Here is a 17,782-nt window from a genome sequence, read left to right as displayed (position 1 = left end):
GACTTCTGGGGCCTCAGTTCTGTAAAGTGAAGGGTTGTAAAATCCTTTCTGTTTTGCTTTTCTATGACTGTTAAGTGCTAAAATATTAGCCGTTTAGCATCAACATCAGAGACTGAATTTGAACCCAGGTCTTGTTCTTTTCCCACCACCCTAGCCTGCCTCCTAGAAGAGATGCTACTGTGGTTCAAAGAAAAAAGGGACCTGTGGCCACCAAAGTAGTGGGAGAGTGCTTCCTGGATTTCTGGAAGTGGGCCTCCAGTTTGGCTTTGATGTGTACACTTTGCTCAGATAAGAGGGCCTGGATATAGAAAGGCAGGGCTCCCCCAACCCCAGCTACCCTTTCACTACTAACCACTCCCTCAGGCCAAAAACCTGTAGTCTGCTCCTCGAATCTCCAGTCCCTTAAATCCTCTGGGATTAGGGATATAAACCTGAGAAACTTCTGCGCTTTCTAAGCCTCCCAAGGAGAGGTGCTGTGCTGTAGGGCCTAGAGCCGACATTAGTTAAGCCTGCATCCCCACCCCCTCAGGCCCCCTGGGGCTGGTACAGCCATAGCCCAGCCTAGATCCGACTCGTCCTGCTCTCCAACGTCTCGCACTCCATTGTTTACTGCGGTTTGGGTCACTCCCCTGACTAGTAGCTGGATTTATGAGTTGGGAGGAGGGGGTAAGAAGAAAGGAAAAGGGAGATGTTTAACCCCTTCTCCTCCCTTCTCCAAAAGAAGGGGCTGAATGCCCACCTCCATTCTTTCCGTGTTTTTTGCGAGGAGGTTATTAAAGGAATAATCTAAGAAACTATTCTCATCGGGGGCTGCATTCTGCACCCTTCCTTACCGGCCCTGTCCCTCAGTCTCCTGGCAGGTAGTGAATAGCCCCAATTCCATCCTATTGTGGTTAAATCATCCTGTCCTGGTTCCCACAGCCAGGGCTGGACCGAGTACGTGTACAATGCCCCCTCCTTTGATTTCTGCTTGTTGGGTTTCAGGAGCCTGAGTCTTCTAAGGGTTGCCATAGATGTTCCCAAGGCTTTTATCCCACCACCACTCAAACTACCTTATCCATCCGGTTCCATAGGCAGGAGGTATTCCTATGGAAGTATATAGCTAGACGAAGGAGATAATTCAGAAGCTGAACCGACACCAGATTCCCTCCATCCCCCCGAAAACAGATTCCTCCCAGGGCCCTGACACCTGGAAATAGGATTCGAAGGTACAGGCTCTCTATATATAGCTTGAGGAGGCAGCGCGTTCAATACAGCGCATCCTGCCCCCGCTCCCGTCCCCACCTCCTCCCAGTTTCATCTCCTAGCTCCTCACCATGGCCAGGATCCCCCCCTCCCTTTTTTAGCTCCTCCATCTGACCCTGCCATGGGACGCCCCTCATCCCCGCTTCAGCCCAAAAGGGAGGGCGTGGAGGAGTGACGGGGTGCAGGGACAAGTGGCTCTGGAAGGCGGGGCAGGACTTTGCTAGCGCCCTGGCTCCTTCGGGGTCAGCGAAGTCCCCCAGGGGTGTGACCTCAGGCGGGAGAGGAGGGGGCGGGGGTTGGGGGGAGTGGAAGGCAACTCTGAAGGTTGCACCGACTCCCGCTGGTGTGCGTTGGGATGCGGGGCGTGCGCACTTCCCCCATCCCAGGATGGGGAGGCGAGTGACGACCCCGCCTCCTTGGAACCCCCAGCCCCCGCCCCATGCGGGCGGCCTCCCCGGGCTCCTGGCTCCTCCGACACCCCGCCCGGTCGGGCGCGGCCCCTTTAAGGGGCGGTGGGGGCGGGGCGTCGGCGGTGTTGTCAGTGTCAGCTCTGCGCACGCAGCCCTCCCCGCGCCGGCCCGAGCCCCCGGAGCCCCCGGAGCGGAGCCCGAGCCAGCTCCGGCGGAGCCAGCGCGGCGGGCAGGAGGCGAGCAGGCAGGCAGGCAGGCCGGGGGGAGCCAGAGGGAGAGAGAGCCGAGGCTGAGCCGCCGGCGCCGGCCCGCGATGTGACCGGGCGAGGCTAGAGAACCCGGCGCCAGCGAGAGCGAGCCCGGCGCCCCGGCCCCCGCCCCGGCTGCCTCCGAACCCTAAGAAGTCCCGAGCTCCAACCGAGCTCCGCGCGCAACCGAGCCCACTCCCGCCCCCGCTCCCCGGCCGCAGGGCTGCCCGGGCCATGCTCCCCCGGGGCGGCTACTGAGCCCGAGCCGGGGCGGCGCGCGGAGCATGGATCCGGGCTGGGGGCGGCGGGACGTGGGCTGGGCGGCTCTGCTGCTCCTCTTCGCCGCCTCGCTGCTCACCGTGGCCGGTTGGCTGCTGCAGTACGCCCGGGGCGTATGGCTGGGGCGAGTGCGCCGGGGCCGGGGGCCGGGGCCGGGGCTCGGGGTGGCCGAACCGGGGGGGTCGCTACGAGAGCTGGGCGTGTGGCGCTCCCTGTTGCGCCTACGGTCCAACCGGGCTGGCGTTCCGGAGGAGCCAGGTGTCCGGGGCCTCCTGGCCTCACTTTTCGCCTTCAAGTCTTTCCGGGAAAACTGGCAGCGAGCTTGGGTGCGAGCGCTCAATGAGCAGGCCTGCAGGGCTGGGGTAAGTTGGAGAAGGGTCTTGGGGGCTTGGTTCCACTTTCCCGTTCGGAGCAGGAGGACTGTTCAGGTGCACAAAAAGCAGGTCTCGTGTGTGTGTGTGTGTGTGTGTGTGTGTGTTACCCCCTCAGCCTTCTCCTCCTCCCTTAAACCCTTCACCTAGGAGAAAGGGGTGTGGGTGAAGGTGAGGGGTGCAGGGACCGCTTTATGCCCCCAATCCCCAGTCCCCGTGGGCGGGGGAACCTTAGCTGTCCAAAACCGGCGGAGAAGTTGCTGTTCTCATAGCAACGCTAATCCCTGTATTGAGGGAGCTGCTTCTCCACCTGGAGCTGTGGTATTGGTGGTGGTGGTGATTGGGCGGTGGGAGGGTTGCCGGTTGGATAGGAAGCACCGAGCAGCCTTAGGAATCTACCTGGTTGCTACCGTCCTCTCCCCAGACTCTAACAGGCACTCCTTGTGTCCCAAATCCCTGACCTTCCCTCCAAAATCCACTGCTACCTGCTTCCTCCCTAGCAGTCTCAGCTCTTTCAGTCTCTATATCTTCTTCCATATAGATAGATGGACGGGGTTAGAAGGGAGTTGTTCGTATGAGACGCTTGGGACCCAACTGGACCTGTCCCCTAAGGGTCAGTCAGAGGCTCCAACCTGACCAGGGATCAGTTCATGTCCCCGGGATTGCACCATGGGACATCTGACCACCAAGGAAGTGGGGCAGGAAGCATTTGTCACGAGACTGGGGTGGAGGGGGCTGGACTTCCCTCCTCTGGAGCCCCCACCGGCCCAGCCCAAACATTTTATTTCTGCCCCCTTTCCCGCTCCACCCCCTAGGAACATTAGCTCAGTTCCTGGAAGGGATTCCTTATTAAACTATTAAACTTCCTGTCCCTCTCCAGCTCCCTTAATAGCTCTGAAGAATTAGCAGCTAACACAGACTTGTTATATTTCCCTTTTGTGCCTTCTAGGGTCAAGGGGGCAGTTGACAGTCCAAACCTTGACCTTTCCCTCCCCTGTGCCCAGCTCTGTGCACCTTGTCCTCAGGTGAAGAGAGGTTTCTCTAAGACTGCCAACTCAGCTGAACATTGGACTACCCTAGGTGTTGGGAGTCTGGGGCCTGAGCAGCATCCATCTGCCTCTAGTGGGTGGGTCTGAGCCAGCAATGGGGGGAGGCTGCCGGATCAGAAGCACTTACTGACTTGTTTTGCCAGGCAAATGAGCTCTGGGGATTTGCTCCCTTTGCCAATAAGTCCTAGGGAAGGAGCCAACTTGTGCCCCTCCCCCCAACCAGTGAGCTCTTCCTGGCCTGTACCCCTTCTTGAACCCTGGGTGAGCTTACCATCTATAGTGTCCCCATGCCACTCCTGCTGAGCTCTGGGTGATTTAGGAGCTAGCTCTTCTGAGGTTTGAGCTAAGGAGCTTTCTTCTTAATCTCACCCTGGTGTCTGGCTGGGAGAATTAGCTCACATCCTGGGCCCCTTAGGGACTTGAATCTTGTATGCTGGCTGTTTTTCCGGTCCTTTCTGTCCCCCAGAGCCATGCCTAGCTCAGTATATATTGCTGATCTTGGGACAAGACTATATTCTCAAAACCTCTCTATTTCTGACACTCCCTCCCCTATCCTTAAAACAAAATTCCAACCCCACCCCTATGTGTCAACCTGAAACATTCCACCCAATAGATTTCTATCCTCAGAACAAGCCTGAGGCTTCAACCACTCCTTCCCTAGCATTTCGATATTTAGGAATAATGTTTGTAAACTTTGAAGTAATCAATAATTATGAATTATTGTTGTTATTACTGCATCCTGGTCCCCTCTCCCTCGTTTTTATTATTTTTTTAAAGGATAATCCATAGCCTTCTTTGCTTGGGGGTGGGGAGAATGAATTTCACGGTGAACAGGTGCCTCTGTCTTCTTGGTCCTGCCTCCCCCCCTCCCCCCCACTCTTTTGCAGAAGTGGCATCAACCAGGCCCTCTGGTGGGGAGGGGTTTTTAGAAGGGAGAGCTCCCTGTACCCAGGTCTTGGTCCAGGGGGAGGCCAGGAGCCAACCCTGCAGCTGAAGTGACCGCAGCTTCCAGGAACCTGGCCAGATGGAAACAGACCAATTCTGATGGGGGTGGGGTCAGCTCCAGGGAGCCTGACCCTTTTCTCAACCCCCAATTATTTTTCTAGAGTTCCATCCAGATCACTTTCGAAGAGGTACCCCAGCTTCCACCCAATGCTTCTATCAGTCACGTGACCTGCATGGACCAATCAGAGCACAGTATGGTGAGGGGTGGTATAGTGCTTGGGTGGGTGACAGCCAACTCTGGATCCATAGGATGAACTCCTAGAATCCTATCAGTTCTCTATATCTTTCCTTTAATTTCCTTTACCTGTTGAATTCTAGCCCAACTCACATGTCACCTCCCCCCAAAAGTATTCCATAACCATCCCTTTCAGTGCCCTTCCTTCCCCCTCCATCTCATATCACAGTGCCTTTTGCTTTTTTGTCTCTCTGCTGGAATAAAAACGATCATGTGTGTTATTGTTATCCATGTATATGTCCTATCTCTCCACTAGACTTTCCCAGGGTAGGGACCATGACTTAGCTAAACTTCATCTTTCCCCCACTGCCTAGCACAGCTCTGGGCTTGAGGTAATGCTTGTGGCAGAGTTCTGGGCTTCCCTCTAGTTCCCCAGAGATCTGTGATAACGAAGGGGGGAAGGATCTGTGTTGAAATGTGTGCGCAGAGAGGGGGCCTGAAGCTCTGCCTCTCTCTCCTCCCTGTGCCGCTCTCAGGTCCTTCACTGCCAGCTGTCTGCCGAGGAGGTTCAGTTTCCAGTCTCAGTGACCCAGCAGTCCCCAGCTGCTGTCTCCATGGAGACCTACCATGTCACCCTGACACTTCTTCCAGCACAGGTAGAAGGGAAAGGGGGATGTTGGGGACTAGGAGTAAGGAGAGGAGGATGAGGTTGCCTCAGTTTTGAGATTTAAATCATAACCTCCTTTTGGGAATGGAGACCAGGAAGATGATTTGATAAGGGATGGGTGAGCACTAGACCCATGTGCCTCCTCTATCTCTCCCCCTCACCCCCCATTCCCATTCCTAGTTGAAGGTCAATCTGGAAGAAATAGCCAATGAGGGGTTGCTGGTATCCTGGGCCTTCAAGGACTGTCCTGAGCTGAACATGACAGTTTGTCCCAAGCTGCAGGGAAAGGAGGTGAGTAGGTTGGGGTTGGGGGGAAGCAGGTAAGGTGGTGGAGAGTAGTTGGGACAAGATAGGAAGAGACTAAGTAAGAGAGGGGCCTGCACTAGGTTGGGAAGGCCTGGAGGATTAGATAAGAGGGGACTAAGGGAAAGTGGATCGGGGGAGGGGGGGATTAGGAGGTAGATGTGGTAAATCTCAATGGAGAATCACAGATAATTAGGGGAGAAGGCAGTTAGGTGGTTCAGCTAGGATAGGTGCTGGGCTTGGAGTTAGGAAGACCTGAGTTCAAATCCTACCTCAGATGCAGCTGTGTGACCCTGGTCAAGTCACTTCACCTTGTTTGCCTCAGTTTCCTCATCTGTAAAATGAGCTGGAGAAGGAAGTGGCAAACCACTCCACTATCTTTGCCAAGAAAACCCCAAATAGGGTCAGTGGGACATGACTGAACAAAGGGCTAGGGAGCTGTGATTCCTTACCCTCTCTTTGCCGTCGTTGCAGAGAAGTGAAGAACAGGTGGATCTGTCTACCATACAGGAGTTGATTGAGGATACCATTGTCAGTACACAACCTGCCATGATGGTGAACCTCAGGGCCTGCCCAGCTCCAGGGGGCATGGTGAGTAGATGTCTGAGGAGATCAGAGCTGAAATCACTGGCTGTTTCCTATAATCTATGTTTCTGGGGACTTTTAACATCTCCTTTCCCTGTTCCTTTCCACCTGTTCTTAGGTGTCCTGTGAGAAGCCAACCACAGGGCCCCCAGTTCAACCAGCTGCCCCCAAACCTGTTCGGCTTCTGTTACGACAGTTAAGAGCAACTCACATAGGTGGGGAGACAGGAGTCGAGTCAGGAGGCGAGTTGGGAGGTGAGCAATTAGAGTGGGGAAGGGGCTGGTGGGGCCACTGAGGTTTCTGGTGTTCTATCTTTAAACCAGTTTTCTTCCTTCATGACTCTTTGTAGTATGTTTGAAATGTTTGGAGTTAGGGCTCTGATCCTGGCTCCTAATTTTTTTTTTTTAGCTGTGTTGCCTTGGGCAAGTCACTTATTTTCTCAGACTCTCAATGTCCTCACCCATGAAATTAGGAGGTTAGAACTGATAAACTTTAAGGTCCCTTTCAGCTCTAAATGACCTTTGTACCCTGCCTAGTCACTGACTTTTGACCTCTGGCTCCCTTTCAGGAAATGGGGAGTTATGCTGCGTGGCTGAGCTGGACAGCCCTCAGCAGCAGAAGTGGACAAAACCAGTACGAGCTGCTGCAGACATTGAGTGGATGGAAGAGCTGGCTCTGTAAGGAATCTTATCACTCTCGTTCTCCCATATGACATCGTGTATTGTCCTGGCATCCCGAAGCTGTCTCCAAGAGATGACCTTGGTCAATTGCCCTTAACTCAGTGGGACCCTGGGAGGGTGATGGCTCCACGACAGGGAGGAGAGGGGTTGCCTAGGAGGATACAGCTTCCCAATTGATCGATAATCTTCCCCTGCCCCCTTCCTTGACCCACAGGGAAATAGGTCCCCAGAGCCGAGAGCTGACGCTGAAGGTGCTAAGGAGCAGCAGTGTTGGAGACAGTGAGTGTGCACAGAGAGGGTATCCTGGAGTGGGGGGAGGTAGACCTGGCCTTGAGGAGGGCATTCTTTACCATGCCACCCCTGGTTTTCTGTAGATGTACTCTTGGGCCATGCCACACTGCCCGTGGGCTCCCCCTCCAGGCAGACATCCAGAAGGCAGCTTTGTCCCCTGACTCCCGGGCCAGGAAAGACCTCAGGACCAGTTGCTACTCTAGCATTAGAGGTGAGAAACTGACCCTCTATTGGGGGATGGCGACGTTCCTAAGGGGCACTGTCAGCGTGGAGGTGGCACCCCATGCCCTGATGCCCATTTTCTGTGTTCTCCTTTTTCCTGGTAGCTATTATATGAAGAGGGCTCCCCTGGGAACCTGAGTAGCCCAGCCCCACCCACCCCACGACCCAGCATCACACCCACTAAAAAGATTGAATTGGATCGTACCATCATGCCTGATGGCACCATCGTCACCACAGTGACTACTGTCCAGTCCCGGCCTCGAGCTGATGGCAAGCTAGGTAAAAGGGGAGACAGCGAAGAGGCTTGGGAAGGAACGGGAAACCCTCAGAGACAGGGCTCTGGTCAGCTAAACCTGACCTTAGCCTTCTGGAGGAGGGGTGGCAAAAGTATGGCTGCAGACCCTGAACTCCAAGGACGCTCCCGACTTCTGCAATCACCCCCACTTGTCTCTGTCTTCCCGTATCTGGGGACACAGTTTCCAGTCCTTTCTGTTTTCCATTTTACCTTTTACCCGCCATCTGTCTCTTTTCTTCCTTCTCCATTCTTTTCCATCTCCTCACTCGTCTTCTCCGGTCTCCCTGTCCCACCTTCTGGGCCTCCATGGTCTCTGTCCATACACCAGTGGGTTTCTTATGTCTCCTCCACCTCCCCAGCACCTGCATTTCCTTTCTCTGGCCCTAAGCTACTTAGTACCTTAGTGTTGACTTGCCTAGAAAAATTATTGGGGGGCAGGGGTGGAATTGAAAGTGCTTTCAACTCACTGATCTTTCTCCTTATCCATAGACTCCCCCTCCCGTTCCCCATCCAAGGTGGAGGTAACAGAGAAAACAACAACTGTGCTGAGTGAGAGCAGCGTCCCCAGCAGCACCTCCCCCAGCAGCAGCCGTGAGTGTGTGTGTGTGTGAGTGTGTGTGTGCGCGCGCGCGCAGTGACCACAGTGGGAGGCAGCAGTGCCACAGAATGATGCCAACACCCAGGCACCAGATATCAAAGCAATCGGGAGCGGGGCTGGGAGAGCCCTGTTCCCAAGAAGGACTCTGGGATCTAGACAAGGAGGATTCATAAGTCTATACTCTCTGGCAGGGGACAGCCACCTTTCCAATGGCCTGGACCCTGTGGCAGAAACGGCAATCCGGCAGCTGACAGAACCCAGCGGACGTCCAGCTAAGAAGACCCCCACCAAGCGTAGCACCCTCATCATCTCTGGTGTTTCCAAGGTGATGAGACGTCTAATGCCATCTTCCCTCCATGTATTTGCACTGGCTGTGGCTTTCCATTCTGGATGACTCTAAGAATCCCTGGTTTCCTTTCAGACTCATATCAAGTACCACATTATCCAGGAGGCTCTCATCCCCACCCCCAGTTGCTAGTGCCATCCCCTCCAAAATTACCTTCCTTCTACTCTGAGTTTACCTTGTAGATCCTGATTTATATATGTTTTTGTCCTCCTCCCTATTAGAATGTAAGTTCCTATTTCTGCTTTTTCTATCTCCATTGCCTAGCGCAGTGTCTGGCATACAGAGGAATTGCCTAATAAATGTTTTTTTGATTTATTCATTGACTGGGAAGGGTGTCCTGCTGGCCTCTAACTGCCTGTGCCTCCTGCCCAGGTTCCCATTGCCCAAGATGAGTTGGCATTGTCCTTGGGTTATGCAGCCTCTCTGGAGGCTTCAATGCAGAGTGAGGTAGAGAGCAGTGGGGACCCCTCTTCGCCTCCCCTGGATCCTCCAGCCATGTCCCCTGGACCCCTGGAAGCCCTGTGTAGTCCAGCAGGTACTCAGGAGACAGATGAGACAACTCGCTCAGACATTTCAGAACGGCCTTCTGTGGATGATGTGGAATCAGAAACCGGTTCTACGGGAGCCTTGGAGACCCGAAGCCTCAAGGACCACAAAGGTAAGAAGTGGGAAGAACGACTCTCCCACCTTCTTCCTTGGTGCTCGTGGGTCAGTGACCTAGGATCCATTCGCCCAGGGGCATATCGACCGCAGCCTAGTGTGCCAGACCTTACTCTACATAGATCACCAGGTTCTCTGTCGAGGGCACAGAGGGATTCCTTAGATGCTAGGATCTAACAGATCTAGCTAGTTCCCCATGCTCTCTGGGTCTGTTTTCCATGTCTCCTCATGGATTCAGAACTACCCTTTGATCTTAATTCCTCTTCTGCACCAGTTTCTCTTCTCCCATAGGTTTCATTGCAGTTTTTGTTCTCTGTCTGTCTCACCTTCACTTTGACCTTCACTCATGCCCATCCCATACCCCACTGTCCCTGAGGACGTAAGAATTGCCACATTGGATGAGACCCAGAATGATTCCAGACTAGGCTTGTTTGTGATTGTGACACATTTTGTGGAAGTGAATGGTAGTCTTTGTCCTGAGCCTCAAAGGGCAGGGGCTTACCAGAAAGCATCCCAGTTCTCTTCTCGACTCCTCCATTCCACGTACCTATTGTCTAGCTTTAACGTTCTGTGAATTCATCTGAGCCTTTCAGGAACCTCTTTCCGTGTTTAGCCTCTGCTCCAGCTTGGGATAATGAGTTAAGTTGATTGTTTCCTGTGTCAAGTAGGCCTTCGTTAGTTGGTCCTGAATTACCTCTTTTCAAGCTTTAAGAGGCTCTTGCCTGAGTCAACAACCCAACAAACATTAAACACTTAAGATATAGAGAGTACCCTGCTAGGTGCTTGAAGTCCAGCATGGACCCTGCTCTGACATAGCTTATATTCCAGTACTGGGGGGCATAGCACACATGAAAATGGAAAATCATTACAATCCAGAGGCCATGAGAAGAAAATACTATGGGAAGACCTGAGAAAGGAAAGATTTTAACTTCCTTGAGGGTAGGGACCACGTCCTATTTTGTAGTTGTCATGAGGACTGGGGAAAACTCCCCAGAGGAAGTGACCTGTGGGCTGGGCCTGGAAGAATGGCTGGGGTGGGGATGGGGAGAGAACAAGTATTTATTAAGTGGTTCTATGTGCCAGGCCCTCTGCTAGGTGTTCTCCAAATATTCTCTCCTTTGATCCTCATAACAACCAAGTGAGGTAGGCGCTGTTAAGGATTCTCATTTTACACGTAATAATGACGACAGCTAGCATTTATATCGTGCCTAAGTATGTGCCAGGTACTTTGCTAGGTGTTTTTTTACAAACATTATCTCATCTGATCCTCACAACAACCCTGGGAGGCAGGTGCTATTATTATCCCAGTTTTACAGTGGAGGAAACTGAGGCACAGGTGAAATGACTTGCCCAGGGTCACACAGCCAGGAAGTGGCTGAGGCTGAATTTGAACTGAGTTTTACTGACTCCAAGCCCAGCTGCCTCTCTAGTATAGTGTAGAAATAGTATAGGAAAAGGCTAGAAATCAATCCTGGCCTCAGATTATAGAAGGCTGGAAAAAGGGAGTTTGGATTTAACTCTCTTCAATTTCTCCAACCTTTATTAAGTGACTGCTATAACCCTTGCCCCCTCAAAATGGGCCATCTACTCTTCTGGCATAAGTACGTTCACTGGTAAGCATAACATAACATAAGACAGAGTATGGTGGGGGCCAGGAGAGACCTAAACCAAGTTTATTTTAGGAGAGAACACTTTACCTAACAGGCGATAGGGAGCCATGGAAGGATTTTGAACAGCGTCATGGCCTGTTTTGGGGATGTTACCCACTATCCTGCCCCCCTTTGTCAGCCTTCATCTTTCTAGCCTGAAGAGCTTAAGCACCTAACTCTCTCCTGAGCTGTAGGGTTTGAAGATGCATCAGGGTTCCAAATTTTATGGACAGGAAGGATGTTCTGCGCTCTATTTCCAGTACCACCCCCAGGGATGCCCAGGACCTTTCAGGCCACAGCCCTAGACTGTGTACATGTCTTCCCCATTTTATCCTTCCTCCCCCCAATCCTGTGCACTAGTTTCTCTTTAGACTTCTTGGGTCTCAGTCTCCTCTCTGCCTCAACCCCCACAGTGAGTTTCCTTCGAAGTGGGACGAAGTTGATCTTCCGCCGGCGACCACGACAGAAGGAGGCAGGACTGAGCCAGTCACACGACGACCTCTCCAATGCAACTGCCGTGCCCAGTGTCCGAAAGAAGGCTGGCAGCTTCTCCCGGCGCCTCATTAAGCGATTTTCCTTTAAATCCAAACCCAAGGCTAATGGCAGCCCCAGTCCCCAGCTCTGAGCGTCTCCCAACTACCACAGGACCACGAAAGGGCTGAGATTTCAGCCCTGCCCTCCCCCTACCACACCCCCTACCAGCCCCTTGGCAACCTGGGCTGGGGGCAGTCTTCTGGATGCTGGGAACCCCTTGGACTTTTGGGCCAGTTTTCTAGGTACTCATGATGGGGGCTCAGAGTGTCAGACATACAATTCTGAGAATCAAGAAGAGGGTAGTTAAGGGCAGGGAGCATGCAGGAGGGCTTAGTCTTGGTACACATGGGCTGCACCCAGAATTGGTGCCTACTGATGATATTATCCCCTCATAGAAGTCCCAGGATGCCCAGTTTCCCTCTCTCCCTTTATTTATTCTATTTATACATGTGGTCTCTGACCCTCAGTGGGCTGGGGGTTGGGTGAGTGGACAAAAGAGGGCCTCATTCCCAGGTGCCCTTTCTTTCTTGCCCCAGGATAGGGCATTTTCCTTTGGCCTGGGGTATCTAGGCCTCAGATCATCACTCAGACCAGCACCAATGTCTGCCCTACAGTACATTGGCAGCTCATAGGAAGCCGGGCCGGTGCCCGGGATGGGGGGCAGGTACTCCCCCCCTCCCCAACACCCTCCATATCCTTCCCTCCCTCTTTATTACTGTTTTTGTACTTGATGCCTTCTCCATAGGCAGAAGGAAGGAGCCAGGGGCCAGGCGGGAACTTTCCCCAGGCCAGTATCGGCCATGACTGGCTTTTATTTAAGGAATGTGTGATGAAGGAGGAAGCGTTAACTCTGCACCTTTGTGAATTTCAGGAGACAATGATTTCCATTGCTGTGTGATGGCCTGGAACTTAACTTATTGAATTAAAATTAAATTGGAGTTTACAAAAACCAGTAGTTAATCTGTGAGTTGGGAGATGGAGCCACTATGGGGGGGGGGGTGACAGACTTAGGGAGGCTGAGAGGGTTTAGTGGCATTTGTGTGAGGTTCATCTGTAAAATGCCTGATGGGTAGGAGGACCATTGAAGAGGGAGGCAAGGAATTTCTCTCCACATCCCTGCAACCAGTTGAGACATAGGGACGACTTTGTCTGGACTTGGCCTTTGGGTTAGGCAAACTGTTTCCTCAATCCAGACATGAGAGCTTCTCATCTTATCCAAAAGCCTTGAGTGCCTCATTGTATGGCCATGTGTTGGGTCATACAGGGAAGTGATAAGGAGCCATAATACAGGTCAGGCCAGGGAGCAGCTTACTTCTAGGTCAGACTCAGTAAGCATTGATTAAATATCTACTTTGTGCCAGGCTAAGTGCTGAGGATCCAAAGAAAGGCATAAATAAGATAGTCCCTGTCCTCTAGAAGCTCACAATCTTAACTGGAGAAGAGAACACATGAAAAGGAGCTTAAAGTTGGGCTCTGGGGCACAGAGTCCTGAGGCTGGGGTGGGAAATGGTCTCAGGAAGGTGTGAGTTTTTGAGTTGATTTTATCTTACAGAATGATGAGTTGTTGGAGATCATGAAATCCAGGAGAGCAACCAGGTGGGAAATGATGAGGAGAATTCCCTGATCACTGTCCTTACGGAGCTGGGAGGAGCTCTGATTTCTCCCCTCCATAGTCTCCAGCTAGAAGGAGGAAAAGGCCCCAGGGGCTGGGGTGGTTGATGAGATGTGAGTTTTCAAGTCGATTTCATCATGCAGGATGAAGAATTTCTGGAGAGGATAAAGTCCAGGGGAGGAACCGGATAGGAATCCCAATTTTGCCTCTGATGTTAGCTACCGCAGTTACTTTGGATAAGTTACCTACCCTCTCTAGGACTCTCTTTCCTGTAAAATTAGGGAGTTGGACTAGAGACCTTCCGAGGTCCCTACCAGCTATAGGTCTGATTCTATGAATGAACACTAAGTAGGTGACCTTTCTAGGCTTCAAGGTCTTTATCTGTTAGAGGAAGTATGTGGATTAGGTGATTTCTAAGAACCTTTCTTTATGAGGCAGTATTCCCATTTTTTAGACGAATGAGGTTCAAAGAAATTAAGTAAATTTGTTTAAGGTCACACACACAGACACACTTAGATGCTAAATCTGGTGTCCTGATGCCTAAGTCCAGGACTTTTTCTACCTCAGTCCTTCTTGTTAGGAAACTACGTAATATTTACATCATGAATGGATCGGGTGGAGAAAGGTGTTTTGGAGGGTGGGGAAAAATTAGAATCATTAAAGGGGAGGAGAGAGAGAATAATCACATCTGATTCTGGAGGAGTTGGGGACCTTCTACCCCAGAGCCCACAAGGAAGGGAGTTTGATACCATGGAAAGAAATACAGGAAAGTCCACCTGCCAACACACTCAGAGAGAGGAATGATATAAGGGCGATTACAAAACACTCTTTACAGAAATAAAGACAGACCTAAAAATTGGAGAAAACATTAATTGCTGATTGCTAAGTCTTACTGTTATAATGAAAATGATAATATTACCTAAATTAATTTACTGATTCGGTGCCATACCAATCAAAACTAATAATGAAATTCATCTGGAGGAACAAAAGGTGAAGAATGTCAAGGGAAATTATGAAAAAAAAAGGGGGGGAAGGGAGCCTAGCACTACCAGATATCCAACTATTCTACAAAGCAAGAATGATCAAAATTATTTGTTCCAGGCACTTTGCTAAGCACTTTTTGCAAATATTATTTCATTTGATCCTTACAATAACCCTGAGAGATAGGTAATTTTCAGTTGTGTGCAATTCTTCATGACCCCATTTGAGGTTTCCTCAGCAAAGATACTGGGTGGCTTGCAATTTCCTTCTCCAGCTCATTTACAGATGAGAAAACTGAAGCAAATGGGGTTAAGTGATGTGTCCAAGGTCATGCAGCCAGATTTGAACTCACAAAGATGAATCTTGCTGTCTCCAGGCCTGGCAGTCTATCCGCTGCACCACCTAGCTGTCCCCGAGAACCAGGTCTTCTGTGTGCCAGGTTATTGTCCTTAAACCATGCCATTTGAAAGATCCAAAATGATCATTCCCAGGGATTACGTTTAGTGTAGGATTTCATTTCCATCTAATAGCCCATTGTTACTGTTCGGTCATTTCATCTGAGTCCAATTCTTCATGAGTCCACTTGGGGTTTTCTCGGCAAAGATAGTGGTTTGTCGTTGCTTCTCCAAATCATTTTACCGATGAGGAAACTGAGGTAAACAAAGTTGTGACTTGTCCAGGGTCATACAGCTAGTAAGTATCCGAGGCAGGATTTGAACTTAGGAAGTTGAGCTTTCCTGACTCCATGCTTGGCACTCTATCCACTATGTCACCTAGCCACCCAACAGGTACTATTATACCCCATTTTATAGTTCAAGAAACTGAGGCAAACAGAGATTAAATTACTTGCTCAGAGTCACACAGCTAGAAAGTGTCTAAAGCCAAACCTTAACTCCGATCTATCTGGTTCTGAGCCCAGATATCTATTCACTGTGCCACTTAGATGTATTTTGTTATGTGAATATGAGGAATGCTATTGCATTTTAAGAAATGATGAAGTGGCTGGTTTCAGAGAAATCTAGGAAGACTTATATGAACTGATGTACTGATGCAAAGTGAAGTGAACAGAACCAAGAGAATAAATTATACAATGACAACGATATTATAAAGACAAACAACTTTGAAAGATTTAGGCACTGTCTGATTTTCTGAATGACCAGCCATGATCAAAGCACTCGTGATGAAACATGCTGTCTACCTCTTGATAAAGAGGTGATGGATCCAGAGTACAGAATAAGACTGTTGTGTGGAAATAACCAAGGCAGGAATTCGTTTTGCTTGATTACATTTGTTACAAGAGGGTTTTGTTTATTTTAGTTTTAGTTTTAGTTGTTTGGAGTTGGGGAGGTAGAAAGAAGGTGGGGGGTAAGGATAGTGTAGCAAAAAAAAAAGTAAAAGAAAGATTGAAACATTTTAAAAGATGCACAGAAGGCCAGACAAGAAACACAAGTTTTACAGCTTTGAAAATTACATGTTGAATTTGTCATTCTTAAAAGGAAAATCATGCTGTACATAATAGATTTGCCATTTCATGAACAATCCTTTCACTGTTCTACCTTGCATATAGAAAAGCTCATTTTATTTGGTGTTTCAGTTAAAAATTTAAAAACAACATTAAAAAAGAACACTGAATTTGGAAACATAGGGTTACACATAGAAAGTTTTAAAAATTTTAATTTCGAATAAATTTTTATATCTTTGTTTTTATGTCACTTACATTTCCCAATGTATCCCTTCTCTTGCCCCTAAGAGAGCCATTCCTCATACCAAAAGAAAAAAAAAATCACTTCAACCGAACTAATTAACATATTGGAACAAAGTCTGACATTATCCAGTGTTCCAATCCCTATAAAGAAGAGAGGTATCTTCTCTTTGGGGCCAAGTGTGGTCATAATTTTGCAGCAGTTGGAATTTTGCCGTAGCTACTGTGTGGTTTTCCTAGTTCTGCTTATTTCACTTTGCATCAGTTCACGAGTGTTCCCATGATTCTCTGTATTCTCCGTATCTATGATTTATTACAGCACAGTAGCATTCCTTTATCTGGAGTTGGAAGGGAACCTCGCGTCAAGGGAGTCATCAGGTTTAAGCCCATCATTTAGTGGTCGGGTAACTGGAAAGACTCGGAACTTCTTCACAAATAGCAGAGCCAGGATTCCAAATCTAAGGCTCTTTTCTAGATGTGAGTTTGAATCCCCAGTCGAATGTCACTAGCTGTGTCAGTCGGGGCAAATCGCTAAACTTCTCTGGGATTCAAGGAAAAGGGGGATGATTGATGCCCCCCCCCCCCACCCCCGGTTTCGACGGGCTTCAGGAAGGAAGGAAACAAGCACTCAGGAGCCCTTATTATGTGCAGGGCTTTACAATCATTTTCTCACTGGATCCTTACGTCAACCCTGGAAATACACATGGTGGGTGGGGTGAGCCTCTGAGAAGGGATGGGTGGGACCTCCTCCTTGTCCTCTACAACTGATAAGAGATTCGATGGAATCAGCACACTGTTCCTAGACTCAGGAGACCCGAGTTCCAATTCCTCCAGGTAGCTGTGTGACGCTGGGCAATCTACCGAACCTCTCCGAGCCTGTGAGGTGGGACTCTCACCTGCAATATCTCGCAGAGTTGTTGGGAGACACTGATTTACTTTAACCTTAAAATGCTGCATGAATGTGAGTGGCTGCTATTGCAGAAGACCCGGTGTTACGTTTATGTGTTTCTATCCTCACATATTTATAGGCAGCTAGGGGATGAAGTGGGTGGAGCGCGGGACCTGCAATTAGGAAGACCCGAGTTCAAATCTAGCCTCAGGCACTAACTAGCTGTCTGACCCTGGGCAAGTCATTTAACCTCCATCCGCCTCAGCTTCATTTGTAAAATCGGGACAATAACAGCACCTGGGAAGTAGGTACTATCATTATTTTCATTTTACATCTTAGGAAACTGAGGCAGAGGTAAAGCGATCTGTCCAAGCTCCCACGGCTGAGGTCTGAGGCAATATTTGAACTCAGGTCTTCCCGACTCTAGAAAGCGCTTTCATTCATTCGCCAGACAGTCAGCCAATTCGCCGCCGCATCGCGCGTGGCTTTTCCTCCTTCTCCGGAGGGAGGGAACACGCGGTACCAGGCACTCCGCGAGTGCCCCAAGGGCCATCGTCTCTGCCAGTCCCCGGCCACGCTCCAGCTCTGCGCATGCCCGGCAAGGCCCAGCCGAGCAGGGCCGAACAGTCGTCGCGGCTCGCAGCCGCCCGAGCCAAGGGAAGCGGCCAGTGGCCTTGACCTCGCCCGCCCACGTCCCCACCCCGGTTTGGCCGGCCCAGGTGCCCAAAGGCCCAGCGGCTCTGCGTTTATCCGCAGCTCCAGCCCGGCCTCCCCGACGCTCGGGGTAGGGGGGCCCCCGAAGCCCCGCCCCCTCGGGCTGCTGCACGTCACCGCTCTCCCCGCCTGCTCCTCCCCTTCCGTGTTTTGGTAGCGCCTGGGCCCCGCCCCTTCCGAGCTGTGATTGGATGAGAGCCGGGACGGCGGAGCCCAGAAGCTGGCCTCGATTGGCTTTCGTCGGCCGTCACTCACATGTGTTCCCCCCCGGA

General features: G+C 50.7%; 1 protein-coding gene across 2 annotated transcripts; it reads left to right on the top strand.

The window, feature by feature from the left end:
• Window positions 1-1,902: 1,902 nt before the first annotated feature.
• On the top strand, window positions 1,903-12,555 carry C2CD2L (C2CD2 like). Of its 2 annotated transcripts, none has more exons than XM_036744796.1 (14): window positions 1,903-2,544; window positions 4,709-4,804; window positions 5,319-5,438; window positions 5,630-5,740; window positions 6,227-6,343; window positions 6,456-6,591; window positions 6,906-7,014; window positions 7,232-7,296; window positions 7,392-7,519; window positions 7,635-7,809; window positions 8,315-8,416; window positions 8,615-8,748; window positions 9,142-9,427; window positions 11,492-12,555. In XM_036744796.1, exons 1-14 carry the CDS (start codon window positions 2,188-2,190, stop codon window positions 11,701-11,703), a joined length of 2,148 nt encoding a protein of 715 aa, XP_036600691.1. In that variant the 5' UTR covers window positions 1,903-2,187; the 3' UTR covers window positions 11,704-12,555. The 2 variants fall into 2 exon arrangements, with proteins under 2 accessions (XP_036600691.1, XP_036600692.1); XM_036744797.1 differs by lacking the exon at window positions 1,903-2,544 and adding an exon at window positions 3,163-3,679.
• The last annotated feature ends 5,227 nt before the right edge of the window (window positions 12,556-17,782 follow it).

The sequence above is a fragment of the Trichosurus vulpecula genome, chromosome 2, assembly GCF_011100635.1.
Source record: "Trichosurus vulpecula isolate mTriVul1 chromosome 2, mTriVul1.pri, whole genome shotgun sequence".
Lineage (NCBI taxonomy): Eukaryota > Metazoa > Chordata > Mammalia > Diprotodontia > Phalangeridae > Trichosurus > Trichosurus vulpecula.
The sequence above is the reverse complement of the archived record's forward strand: the minus strand, read 5'-3'. Positions and strand labels throughout refer to the sequence as shown.

Coding starts and splice junctions, on each gene's coding strand:
- C2CD2L (XM_036744796.1), top strand. CDS start 2,188: ATGGATCCGGGCTGGGGGCGGCGGGACGTGGGCTGGGCGGCTCTGCTG. Junction 2,545..4,708: donor AGCAGGCCTGCAGGGCTGGG/GTAAGTTGGAGA, acceptor TTATTTTTCTAG/AGTTCCATCCAGATCACTTT. Junction 8,417..8,614: donor CACCTCCCCCAGCAGCAGCC/GTGAGTGTGTGT, acceptor ACTCTCTGGCAG/GGGACAGCCACCTTTCCAAT.